The 13,224-nt window shown below is 33.7% G+C and overlaps 1 protein-coding gene across 1 annotated transcript; it reads left to right on the plus strand.

Moving 5' to 3' along the window:
- The first annotated feature begins 495 nt into the window (after positions 1–495).
- LOC109150427 (uncharacterized mitochondrial protein AtMg00310-like) lies at positions 496–1,128 on the plus strand. The gene is made up of 2 exons (XM_019298336.1): positions 496–640; positions 893–1,128. Exons 1-2 carry the CDS (start codon positions 496–498, stop codon positions 1,126–1,128), a joined length of 381 nt encoding a protein of 126 aa, XP_019153881.1.
- Positions 1,129–13,224: the final 12,096 nt, after the last annotated feature.

Genomic DNA, 13,224 nt, shown 5'->3' on the forward strand with positions numbered 1-13,224 from the left:
ATGAATATTAATAATTGTCTGAAAATAAAAAATAATCCATAATTGACTAAAATAAAAAAAAATGGTCACAATAATATTACAAAGTATAATGCATCAAATCACAATTGTGTCATAAATCTTTCACAGATATAAAATGAAATGAATATTAATAGTTCACTGCAAATAAAAAATGATCCATAATTGACTAATGTGAAAAAAATAAATGGTTAGATCATTGCATTTTAATTAAAAATTGAAGGGAAACTAAAAATTGAACGGAAATATTTCAATTGGTTGGGCTAAAATAATTGACTGAAAATGAATCTAATATTACTAATTGACTGAAAATATAAAAAGAAATGAATATTAATAATTGACTGCAAATAAAAAATGATTCATAATTGACTAAAAAAAATGGCCAGATCATTGAATAAATATTGGTGGGGGAATGGAAGAGAAAGGGGAATACATTGGAAGGCATGGGACAGGTTGTGCATACCAAAGAAGTATGGTGGTATGGGTTTTAAAGAACTAAGTGCTTTTAATCTAGCTATGCTGGGTAAACAGGCATGGCGTTTTTTAACGGACCCAGGATCACTTGTGGCTAAAGTTTATAAGGCAAGGTATTATCCCACAACCAGTTTTACAGATGCAACTATTGGTAATTGCCCAAGTTACTGTTGGAGAAGTATAATGGCAGCTCATGCAATGGTAGTCTCAGGGGTGCGAAGGAGAATTGGGAATGGGCAGACAACTTTAATATGGGGACATCCGTGGTTACGAGATAATCCTAGCCCATTGATTCAAACAGAAATGCCACAGCAATTGAGAGAAGCACGAGTTGCAGGATTAATTGATTTACAGACTCATACCTGAGATCTACATATTTTGTCTGACTTATTTATTCCTGAAGATGTGGAGCGAATAAATATGATCACTGTGAGTCCTGAGTATGAGGACTCATGGTATTGGATGAGTGACCCCAAGGGGATATATACAGTAAAGAATGCCTATAGGCATATTGTGGGTGATTATGAGAATAATCCAGCAGATTTTGATAAATGGGTTGCAATGTGGAAAATAAAAGTCCCCCCAAGTGGAAAACTTTCTTGTGGAGAGGCATATGTGACATTTTGCCAACAACCCTAAACTTATATTTAAAAGGGTGGAGGTGGAACCAACATGCCCAATGTGTGGTTTAGATCATGAAGATGTGTTACATGCTGTAGTACTCTGTGAATATTCTAGACTTGTTTGGAATATAACACAATTGCCTGTTATTAATATTATTGCAGACTCTTTTACAACATGGCTAAAAGGGGCTATGGCGGTTTTAACAGAGGAGCAGACCCGGTTAATGGTAGCAATATTATATTATATTTGGAGAACTCGGAATTCAGCTGTCTGGAAGGGATCAATGGTGCGACCTGCCCAATTAGCCAGAGCAGCCACTGTAGCACTACAGGCATACGGCGCTGCCCATGTCCGCCGAACCGAGCCGACAGCAGCATCGGAGCACTTAAACGGTTCAGGGGAGGGCAGTCTACGGTGTTATGTAGACGCGGGTTTCAGGCACGACACGGGCGAGGCTACGTACGGCATGATAATAATAGCGCCAGATGGCTCTTTTGTGGCAGCAAGGAATGGCAAGTTACCGGTTTGTTTTTCACCACTTATGGCGGAGGCCCAGGCATACAAGGAAGCACTATCCTGGCTACTTGAACGAAGCAACACATCAGTAAGTTTACTCACGGATTGCATGGAATTGGCTACGATTATTCGACGCCATCACACGCCGATCCATTCGTACGTTGGGGTCACAATTGACCAGTCCAGAACGTTTATGTCTTTATTTAATCGTACTACTTTGGATTACATCTCTAGACAGGTTAATTTACATGCGCATACTTTAGCTACGTTAGCATTTACACAGGATCAAGTTATGTACTGGGATGCTATCCCACCTGACCCTATTTCGACTTTGATTCATTAATACAATCGCAAGATTGACCTTCAAAAAAAATTAAAAATGAAATGGAAATTTAAAATTAGAGAAAAATATTTCAATAATAATATTCTACACTCAATTGCAAGGTTGAAAAAATCGCTAGGCGCCCTCTAGGTGCCTGGGGACCGCCTAGAGCGCCTAGGCGGGCGCCTAGAGCGATTAATCGGCGCCTAGAGCGCCTAGGCGGGCGCCTAGAGCGATTAATAGGCGCGATTTTTGCAACACTGATCAATAGTAAATGCATATTTTAAACAATAGTAATTGTAAATTAAAAATGGAACGGAAATATTTCAATAATAATATCTACATCATCAATTAAAAATGGAACGAAAATTAGGTAAAAATATCACTGCATTTGATATTCTAATTGACTAATTGATTGAAAATAAAAAATAATAATTGGCTGAAAATGAATCTGATATTACTAATTGACTGAAAATATAAAAGGATAACTAATTGAGTAATATTCTACCATTACATATTTTCACCCAAGTAACCTGTTCTGATGGATTGAAGGTGTTAGCTCTAGATTTAGATGAACAAGATTGTGTTGTCACTACCAATGTCTTTTACAAAGAGGTTTCAATAATGTGTAAATATAATCGGTGATATTAAGTTTGTTTAAAATGAAAAAAAATTGCTATATATCTAGACAAAAAAATGTATCTTCCATACAAATGATTAAGGATAGCAATTCATTGCCCGCATGGGCAGCTCAACTGGTCATAGAAGTGGAGTTTGGAAAGAAGGAGAGCAATTCATTTCTATAACTGAGTTGTTAGAGAACGAGCACATTTGCCTAATTAATGAAAATACTAAACAATGATAAATAAAATCTTCAAAGTTATTATAGGCTTATAGCACCGCATGAGTACATCTAGACATTAGGTATTAATTTGAGCAATTATTTGCACAAATTCAAGCAATGATAACATCAAAATATATAAACGATCCAAACCATATATTTAATAACACTATAGAATATTTGATGTTCTAATTTAAATAATTATATATCGATTCATATATTATTAATATATTACAACAAATCCATTCCGTGCATCGCATGAGTGCAAATACTAGTATAGTATAATAACAATAAATTTCATTTTAAAAATAATTGGGTCCACTCAAACACTTTAGTAAGAGCATCCCCATTAGGGAATCATTCCAAGCTTTTCAAACAGTAAAATTCAATGGTGATGGATTTTTAGTAATGGAAAGACCAAACTTTTTAGGATGAGTGCCTCCTGCAAAACAAGGGATCTTGTAGTAAAGTGGGACCCTCTGCTCAGCTTTGCCATTCGCGCATCGCGCCACACAAAAGTGCCTTTCACCGTACTGCACGCGCCCGCTTAGCGCGTTTCTATTATAAATGAGTGCCTTTCACCGCACTGCACACGCACGCTGGGCGTGTTTATGTTGTTATTTATAGTTTTTTTTTTTGTTTGTTTGTTTTTTTGAAATCAGATTTTTTTTCTTTTTTCTCTTCCCTCAAATCTCCTCTTTCCTAATTACACTTACAAAAACTCCTCAAAAACCACAACAAAATCTCCACTATTGATGATGCCCTAAATGAAGCCTGAACAGTCAGGTAAGCTTGTATTTGTTTCAATTAATATATATATACTTGAGAACAATTCAATACGAAGGAAATAATATATATACCTGAGAACAATTCAATACGAAGGAAATAAGAATCAATCTAAGTCTTACATCTATAAAAATTTGATAAATTTGGATCATATAAAAAAAAACGCGATGATATTTTCATAATTATCATCAACTTCACTATGCAATCTTTAACAACTAAATATGCAAACCTAGAAAAGTATGAGAATTGAAGAGTTTAGTGTTCAAGTTTGCATAGTAAAATTGGTGATAATTACAAAAATGCCACCGCATTTTGTTTTTTTAAATTTGATCTGATTCGTTTGATTTTTCCAATGTAAGTATTGGTTCTTATTTCTCTCCTAAGGACTTGTTTTCATTTGATCCAATATATACATACATACATACATACATACATACATACATACACACACACACACACACACACACATATATATATATATATATATATATATATATATATATATATATATATATATATATATATGGAAGGGATCAGGTGCATTTGTTACTTCCCGTGCGGATGTGCGGTGGATTAATGTGCATGAGGTTTATACTTAATGTGCGTGAGATTTGTACTCAATGTGCCTGAGATTTGTACTTAATGTGTGTCATGTTAATATGCGTGAGTTTTGTACTTAATGTGCCTGAGTATTCTGTTTAATGTGCGTGAGATTTGTGCTTAATGTGCCTGAGTATTTCAGAATTACGAGCTCAGAAGGAAGCAGAACAGAAACTCACGCACATTAACGCCCAAGCTTCTTGTTACTTCTTCCTTCAATTTGGCCATGGATTCTAGATTATCAGCTACTTTCAGTGCAGTTGAATGTTTATATAAATGATGCACGCACAGTAAAATTTGCACAGTAACTAAGTGTGGATTTCTGTTGTATTATTCCCATAATTCTTAACCACCATAGCCCGTCTTCGCATCATCATCATCAGAGAGGGGGCAAATGGCTACTGGGGATAGGGAAGAAGCTGACATCAATATTTTCTGCTGCATTTTACACATTCACGCACATTAAGTACAAATCTCAGGCACATTAAGCACAACACTCACGCACATTGTGTACAAATCTCACGCACATTAATCTACCGCACATCCGCACGGGAAGCAACAAATGCACCTGATCCTTTCACTATATATATATATATATATATATATATATATATATATATATATATATATATATATATATATATATATATAAACGCTCATATGTGGTCATGTCATTAGATGTGGTCGTGTGGTCGTATCTGTGTCGTAGAATAAGTTTAATCTAAAGGCTGTGGTAATTCTGAGGATTTTCGCGCGTTTTAGTAAGTGGGGGTGTTATGGCAATTACAGTGACCATTTATAGCGGGCGCGTTCCAGAATACACCAACAGTGTTGATAACATACACCAACAGTGTAATAAAACACACCACAGTGAAACACACCAATGATGTATTCCCGTGTTATGGTAATTACAGTGGCCATTTATAGCGGTCGAGTTCCAGAATACACCAACAGTGTTGACAACATGCACCAATAGTGTAATAAAACACACAACAATGTGATTTTCCTTATTCCGGTGTTTTATGACAAGTTTACCCTTACAGTTCGCTGGGTAGGAGAATATGCGCGAAAATACTGAAAAAATCTTAATTAATATGATTCATTAGATCTATCTAATCTAATGGTCTATAATTGACCATATGACCACACCTAACAACATGGCCACATGTGATCACTCCTCTATATATATATATATATATATATATATATATATATATATATATATATATATATATATATATATATATATATATATATATATATATATATATATATATATATATATATATATATATATATATATATATATATATATAATGTCATCTTGCAATTCACTTGGCAATTAAAAAAAGAAAAATGTACCATATCGTATTTGCAAGCATCTCAATTGTTGGGATAAAAGACTTCATGTGCAGAAATGTAAAAAAGAAAAAAGTCTAAAAAAGAAGGAAATTGTCCTTTGCAATGTAAATAGTATATTAATAAATGAACCTAGCTAGCTAGCTAGGTTATAGCTTAAGTAGGAGCAAATGAAGCACAAAAGTAAATGATATGATGTTAATTACTAGAATGAACCTCAACAACAATAAACCATTCAAAACGTAAAACGAATCAGAACCTAAAAAATCTATTGTTGTTGTCCGGATAAGTGATCCGACAACGTAACTCTGCCAGCCACGAATTTAGAGTTGGGAATGAATGAAAGAACTAACACAGAAGACCAAATTGGATAAAACCATAGGATATGTACCGGCAGTGAATGTTGTTTTTCTTTCTAATAGGCTAATAGCGAGACAGTTGAAGATGAGGTACATGAGGTTTTTGTGTTACTAAATAAACATTGTTAGGTAGAGCTATCAAAACAGACTTAATCTATTGCAAGTAAGGATATTACGTATGTATTTAAAATGTATGTGTTTGATTGTCAATGATACGATTCCACATCGACTCCACAAGAGATTTTGGAGTGGTACTTAAGTTGGGACCAAACTTCCACTCATCATGAGTTAGTTTTTGTGGTGGAGTTAGGATTTTGGCTTGAATACCGTATCATCTTGAAGATTTTTATAACACAACCTCTAGGGTTTGTAGATAAAAATACTTTTTTTTTTGTTATTAAATTTAAGAAAGTCATATGGCCAACTATCATGTAGTGTGATGACATCCCGGATACCATTCCAAATGGGCGGTAAAGGCTTAGATTCTTTGGATTGAAAATATTTAAAAAAGTATATATAGAACAAATACTACTATATCTTATAAAGAATTATGAGTATTTCTAAAAAAAAAAAAAAAAAAAAAAATTTAAGTCATCTATAACATCAAGCAAGCTCCATGAGCTTAGTACTTTGAACTAAATATATTTCTCCTATTATTTAATTTAAAATAAAACAGTTCTCGATGTATTTATTTTTCACAATGCTGGAATCATTATTATATATCTTCGTGTAGATGATGTTGATGATATTATTACTATTATTACATAGAACATGTCTGATATTGTTTAGCGCTATATTAATCTTCTTGCACAAATGTTTTAGGGTCGGTTTGAAAATCTGAAAAATGACTTTTGAAAAATGTTTTCTGATGAGTTTTCAGTGTTTGGATGCTGGTAAAAAATTCAGTCAACGGAAAACATTTTCTGTTGACTGTAAAAAATGTAAACATTTTTACGGAAAATGACTTACGCTAAATTTTGGCGTAAGTCATTTTCCGCCAACACTCAAAACATGGTTGCCTTAACCCTTAGCTTATCTGCCGTCGTTACCTTCGATTCCTCAGTTTTCATCCATTCTTATATTTTTCAGAATGCAACCAAACACTAGAAAGAATAAAATTTTCTGAAAAATAAGTTGTTTTTCAAAAAATATTTTCTAGAAGTCATTTTCCTATTTTCTAAGCTAACCCTTAATTTCTATTAAAGATCATGAAAAACTATCAATTTTTCTTGGGAATTGATGTTCTCAACACTCCATCAGGCCATCTAGCATTCTGCTTACTCAGAAGCAGCATATTTTTAATATTCTAGCTCGATAAAAAAAAATAATAATAATAAAAAAGAGTGATGCTGACTTTAGCTACTCCGATCCACTTGTCATTGATGAAATACCACACTCTATTCTCCACTATCACAAAAAAAACTCTTTTAACGTATGTTATTTTGAGCACATAATATCAATTATTTTCGGACGTAGTTTTGGCCAATGTAATAAATAAATGGAACAGTATCTGGAAGTTAAAAGTTCCTAATCGCATTCGCACATTCTTTTGGCTCATGAAACATGGAAGGATATTGTGCAATAGCAACAGATTTAAACGAGGTCTGACTGATTGCAATAAGTGTGATCTTTGTACGAATTTGGTAGAAGACATTGAACATGTGCTCCGGACCTGCCCGGCTGCAACAGATTTATTGAGAGCCGTATCCCGTCCTTTCTATGATAGAACGAAGAGTTTTACATTTCAAAAGTGGTTCGAAGAAGGTATTGTTGCAGAAGCAAGGGAAGTGAACCAAGCAGCAGCAGTACCATGTTTGCCATAACCTTGTTGTGGATCTGGAAGTGGAGAAACGAAAGGATCTTTAATAGTGTAATCAAACCACTGCAGTACAAGGTCTCATGGATCAAGGCGCAAACCAAGGAAACAACCAGAGCCCTTGACAGAGCATTGGGCCATCACCCGGCCGGAGACTTAAATACTTGGAATATGCTCTCATGGACAAAGCCTAAGGAAGAGTTTGTTAAGATCAATGTTGATGGATCAGTGGACCTTCTGGCAAGCAACGCATTTTGCGGCAGCATTATTCATGATTGCAAGGGTGATTGGAAGCAGGGTTTTGTGTTCAACATGGGTAATTGCACCCCTTTTGAAGCGGAAGCATGGGCAGTACTAAAGGGTATCCAGTTAGCCATTCAAATGGGTTGCAGGAAGGCTATATTTGAATCTGACTCGGCCCTTGTGGTGAACTACATGAACAGCTCCAGAAGGCCTTCAACGACAGCACATAATGTCGTTGAAGGCTGTAAGAAAGAGCTACGAATATTTGAAGTTTGGGAACTTGCTGCTATCGCTCGCGAACAAAACCAGGCAGCTGATAGGTTAGCTAAGTTTGCTCATATTTGTCAAAGGGCATGCATGTGTTAGAAAACCCTCTTGAGATAATTTTGGGCATTGTAGAAGATGGCAATGCTGGGATGCCTACTTGGCGTCATGCTTGTAATGTAAACTAACTCTTGCTGTAGTTTTGGGTTCCTCCCTCCATGATAAGTAAAAATAAATAAAGAATACAACGTCGATTTTTTAAAAACCGACGTCATATATTGTTTTTAAAATTTTAAGTACATAGGATCGTCATTTTTTTTTACTAAAAATGGACGTCGTATATATAGTTAAATTAAAAAGAGGGAGAGAGACGAATGTTGGTTTTTAAAGAAACCGATGTGGTATCATATTTTTAAAAATAAAAATAAAAAGATACAACGTCATATCCATTTTATTTTTATTTTTTATAATTATATGTCACATCAATTTTTAAAACAAACCGACGTGGTATCACTTTTTTAAATTTTAATAAGAAACCACGTCGATTTTTATAAAAAACCGACATGGTATATAATTATAAACAAGTTAAAATTGATACGACGTCGTATCAATTTTTAATATTTTTTTAAATATAATACCACGTCACTTTGTCTAAAAACCGACAAGGTATATTTTATTTTTTATATAATAAATTTAATTTAAAACTTTTACTAAAAAATTAAAACAAATATACACGTCACAACAACATTCAAAACGTGTCCAATTTTATATTCAAAATCTCACAATTAATCAAGCTAATACATTACACAATTGATACTAAGAATACCAATTTAAAACAAAAATTATCAACATCAATTATTTTATGTAATACTAATTAAGTAATGTATTAACCCATTCGTCTAAGATACTTGAACCATGTGTCTCTAACTTCATCAATCTCTATCTCTCCAAGCTATACAAATTTGAAATGAAATAAATAATTAATAAGCTATTATTTTTAAAATTTGAAGGATAAGCCAGCTACTATGTAGTCGGATAACACATATGCTACCATTCCAAATGGGTGATCAAGAACTTTTCCCGGTAGGGTTGAAAAAAATTGAGAAAGTATAGAACATCTACCTTGGAAATAATTTCAAACATAAATTTTATCACATAATATATATCCGCATTCGACACTTCTAACTTGTTTGGCACACCACATTTGAATCAGTGGCGGAGCCACAATGGGGGCAGTGGGGGCCACTGCCCCCCCCCCCCCCCCCCCCCCCCCCCCCCCTCAACCCTTCGTTCTAATATGTAAGTATATGCATAAATCACAAAAGTGCTTAATAGATCAATGGATTGAACCTTGAATATGATATGGAGTGTCTAAGGTTCAAAACCTACCAATAGCATATTTGTATGTTTTAGGCTTTTAGCTTCTTATCTTTATTCTATCTCTTCAATAAAATAAATGTATTCTTTTTAATTCTACTTTTTTTGCATGTATATTTTAGCTTCTTTTCTTTATTTTAGCTCTTCTTACCATTCAATAAATTAAATATTTTTTAAGTCTACTTTTTTTGAATCATTTACTTAATGCAGTCAACAAGTTTATATTATACTTCATCGTATTCAAATTAATTTAGAATAATTTAAAGTTGATCTAATTAAAAGAAAATTAAAATTAAAGTATTTATGAATATAATGTCTTTTCTATTCAAACTATTTTATCTAATTATTATGCTTTATATTTTATCATAAATATTTTTATAACATTTCAAAGTGTTTTAAAATTTCATCCTATCCAAGTATAGTTTTGGCTAGGCCATTAACTATCTTGTAGTCTATCATAAATATTGTATTATAATTTATAATGTATTTGGACCATATTATAGATGTTTGATATTTTATCATTGACAATTCTAAAGTCGTGGCGAAATCTTCAAACAGAATTATGAAAGATGCAATTTTTTTCTTAGAAGTGAGATCTGAAGTTAAATACGCCCGCACTCACATTATTTTCTGGTTCCGCCACTGATTTGAATTACAATACAATTAAGATTTTTTAAAATAAAAAACAATAAGATCGATATAGGTTGTTTTACAAGTGTATGAAACATTTACCAAACATATAGTCCGATCCATTTTGGTGGACGATACTCCAGCCAAGACTCTAACTACTCCACCACAAAAATTAACTCATAAATGAATGTTTGACCCCGACTTAAGTACCACTCCACAATTTCTTGTAGAGTCGATGTGGGATCTTATCATAAAAGTATATATCATGATTATCTATTCCAGGCCGCTGATAAACCCTTTTACAACTAATCATGCTTTTGTACCTATTAATTGAATCATCATCAATTAGTTGTTTAATGCGGAAAACCGCTTACATCCAACAACGTTCTGTAAAGTGTAAGGTGGAAAAAGTTCTCATGTTTCATTATTCCAACAACACCTACCATTAAACTCATGACTCAAATTAAAGCTTGTAACCATTTAATTAGGATCTTAATAACTTGGATAAGAGTAGAGGGCTCAATGGTTATTATATTGTATGTTGGAAAATGACCATATTTAATTTATCTTTGCTTAAGGTTCGGTGATGTTATTATTATTGGATCGTGTAATCACACAATGAATATTTTGTTTTATTAGTTGAGATGACATTGGCATTAATGAATTGAAGAAGTCAAGCACCTTTTACTCCAAGGAATCTACAGAGGAAACTTTATCATCCAAAGGTGAATATTGTTTGACCGGTAGCTGACTACATTGATTGGTGAATTTTAATAATGATTATTTGGGGTAAATGGATGATTATTTGGTGTTGGAAAATGATATATGGACTTTAATGGAGTAAAACTTTCGCCACGTGTCTTGATTTTATTGAAGAAAGATAAAAAGAAAGAAAGTAATAAAAACTTTGGTCCATATTTTTTGAAATGAATTAAAGAGTGACATGTAAGCAGGAAATAGAATGTGGGAATAAGTAGTATTACTCTTTGGTATTTGTTCTTGACATAATGTAGTTATTGCCTTGTTGGAGAAGGTGCATTGAGTGGCAAGAATTTGAATTGGTGGAAATTAAACCAGTTTATAATAGGGATGGCAATGGGTCGGGTGTGGGTCGGGGAGGGCTACATCCATCATCCGACCCACCTTATATTTTCTCCACCCACCCCCACCTCCAACCCGCATCGGGTGGACTTTTTCAGAACCCACCCCCACCCCCACCGGGTGCGGGTGCCCACTACGGATACCCACCACTTATCATCTTATTATGTTTTTCAAAAAATAATATTTAAATTATTTACACATAATAAAAAAATAAAATCCATTAGTGATACTAAAATATAAATAATGGAAATATTTAAATATAATAACTAAATTGTTAATTTTTAAAAATAAACTTAGTAGTTTTGATATAAAAAAATAGTAAAAAGATACACAGAGTTATATAAACTATTATAAATAACTACATACTAGTATTTATTTTACTATTATATATATATACACACACACATGGTGGATCGGGTGGGGTTCTAGGCGGGTCTTGTACATAGAACCCGAATCCAACCCGACCCACCGCGGGTTTTCTTTTTTAAGACCCACCCCCGACCTACCACCCACCATCACCCAAAAAAACCCGATCCATGCGGGGTGGATTCGGGTGGATATCCACGGGTCGGATTGAAATTGTCATCCCTAGTTTATAACCTCATGATTTTTAATTCTTTTTTTTTTTTGTTTTAGGAGAGATAAATTACTTCTCAACAATATGATTTTTTAATTTTTTAAATTTTTTTTATAACCTCATGATTTTTAATTCTTTTTTTGTTTTATGGACACAGTGACTAATCCCCTCGTTGAATTGTAGGCACCTCTATTGAGAGAGCTGATATGGCCTGAAAATTTAAGACTGCTCCATATATACCCAAAGCTAAGGATTAAACCCTTAACTTTTTGATTAAGGATGATAATACATTTTTGACAAATCTCTGAGGCTGTATATTGACAAGGATGGTGGTACACTGGTACTATCGACAAGGAAATCAGCAGTCAATCCCTGAGGGTGTATATTGAATAAATATTACATTTTGATCTTAGCCGACAAATGACTACAATGAGATAAATTATGACCGACTCATAGTCGTTCCAACTATGAGTTAGACTTGTACATTGAAACAAATGAATACATGGGTGCTAATAGAAAATGATATTGCGATGAAATATTTCAGATGCATATATGTGACTATGAATAAGTATCAAAATCTTAGAGGTGAAACTTTGGAATAATGACCAGGGATCGAGTCTCACCAGCGGCAGTGTGGGAGCAACCTCTCAAAGTGAGGGGGGCTCCTTGTGCGCAGTGAGCACCGGTCTAGCCTCTATGGTTCATGTTCAGTTGAGTCACCATGATTTACATCCTCCCAAAATGCTCTGTCGGACCGGAGTGTGGGGGGCCCTAGCCTTTTGGAATAATGAATAAGTATCAAAATCTTTTTATATTCATTAATTATAGCTAAATTGGTTTTTTTTTTTTTTTTTTTAACAATTATAGCTAAATTAGTTAAATTTCATTATGAGTTGATCAAATAAAGTGACTTTAGATGATAAAAATTTTAGTAAACGAATATTAATTTCATATAGCATTATATTGTCCAAAATTGCAACCCAGCTAGCTAGATTTGGGATAATTAATGTCAAATGAAAATGGACACACACATAAGACTGGCGCTAAGATTGGATAAACTCGATCTTAGGTTCATGAATAATCATTTCATGCTTTGTGGGGAATAGGATGTTGTTCTAACAGCATACACTCTCCAAATACCATTGCCCTACTCAATCTACATGGGTCCATCAACTTAGCTATATCTTCATCCTGCATTAATTTCCTATACTCCATGCATATCTCTCTCCAAAATTTTATATACAAACATACATACATATACACACACATATAGAGATCCAATAAGAAGTACTCGAACTAATATCATATGTCCATCTAAGA

This window comes from Ipomoea nil, unplaced genomic scaffold (genome assembly GCF_001879475.1).
Source record: "Ipomoea nil cultivar Tokyo-kokei standard unplaced genomic scaffold, Asagao_1.1 scaffold2279, whole genome shotgun sequence".
Classification (NCBI taxonomy): Eukaryota; Viridiplantae; Streptophyta; class Magnoliopsida; order Solanales; family Convolvulaceae; genus Ipomoea; species Ipomoea nil.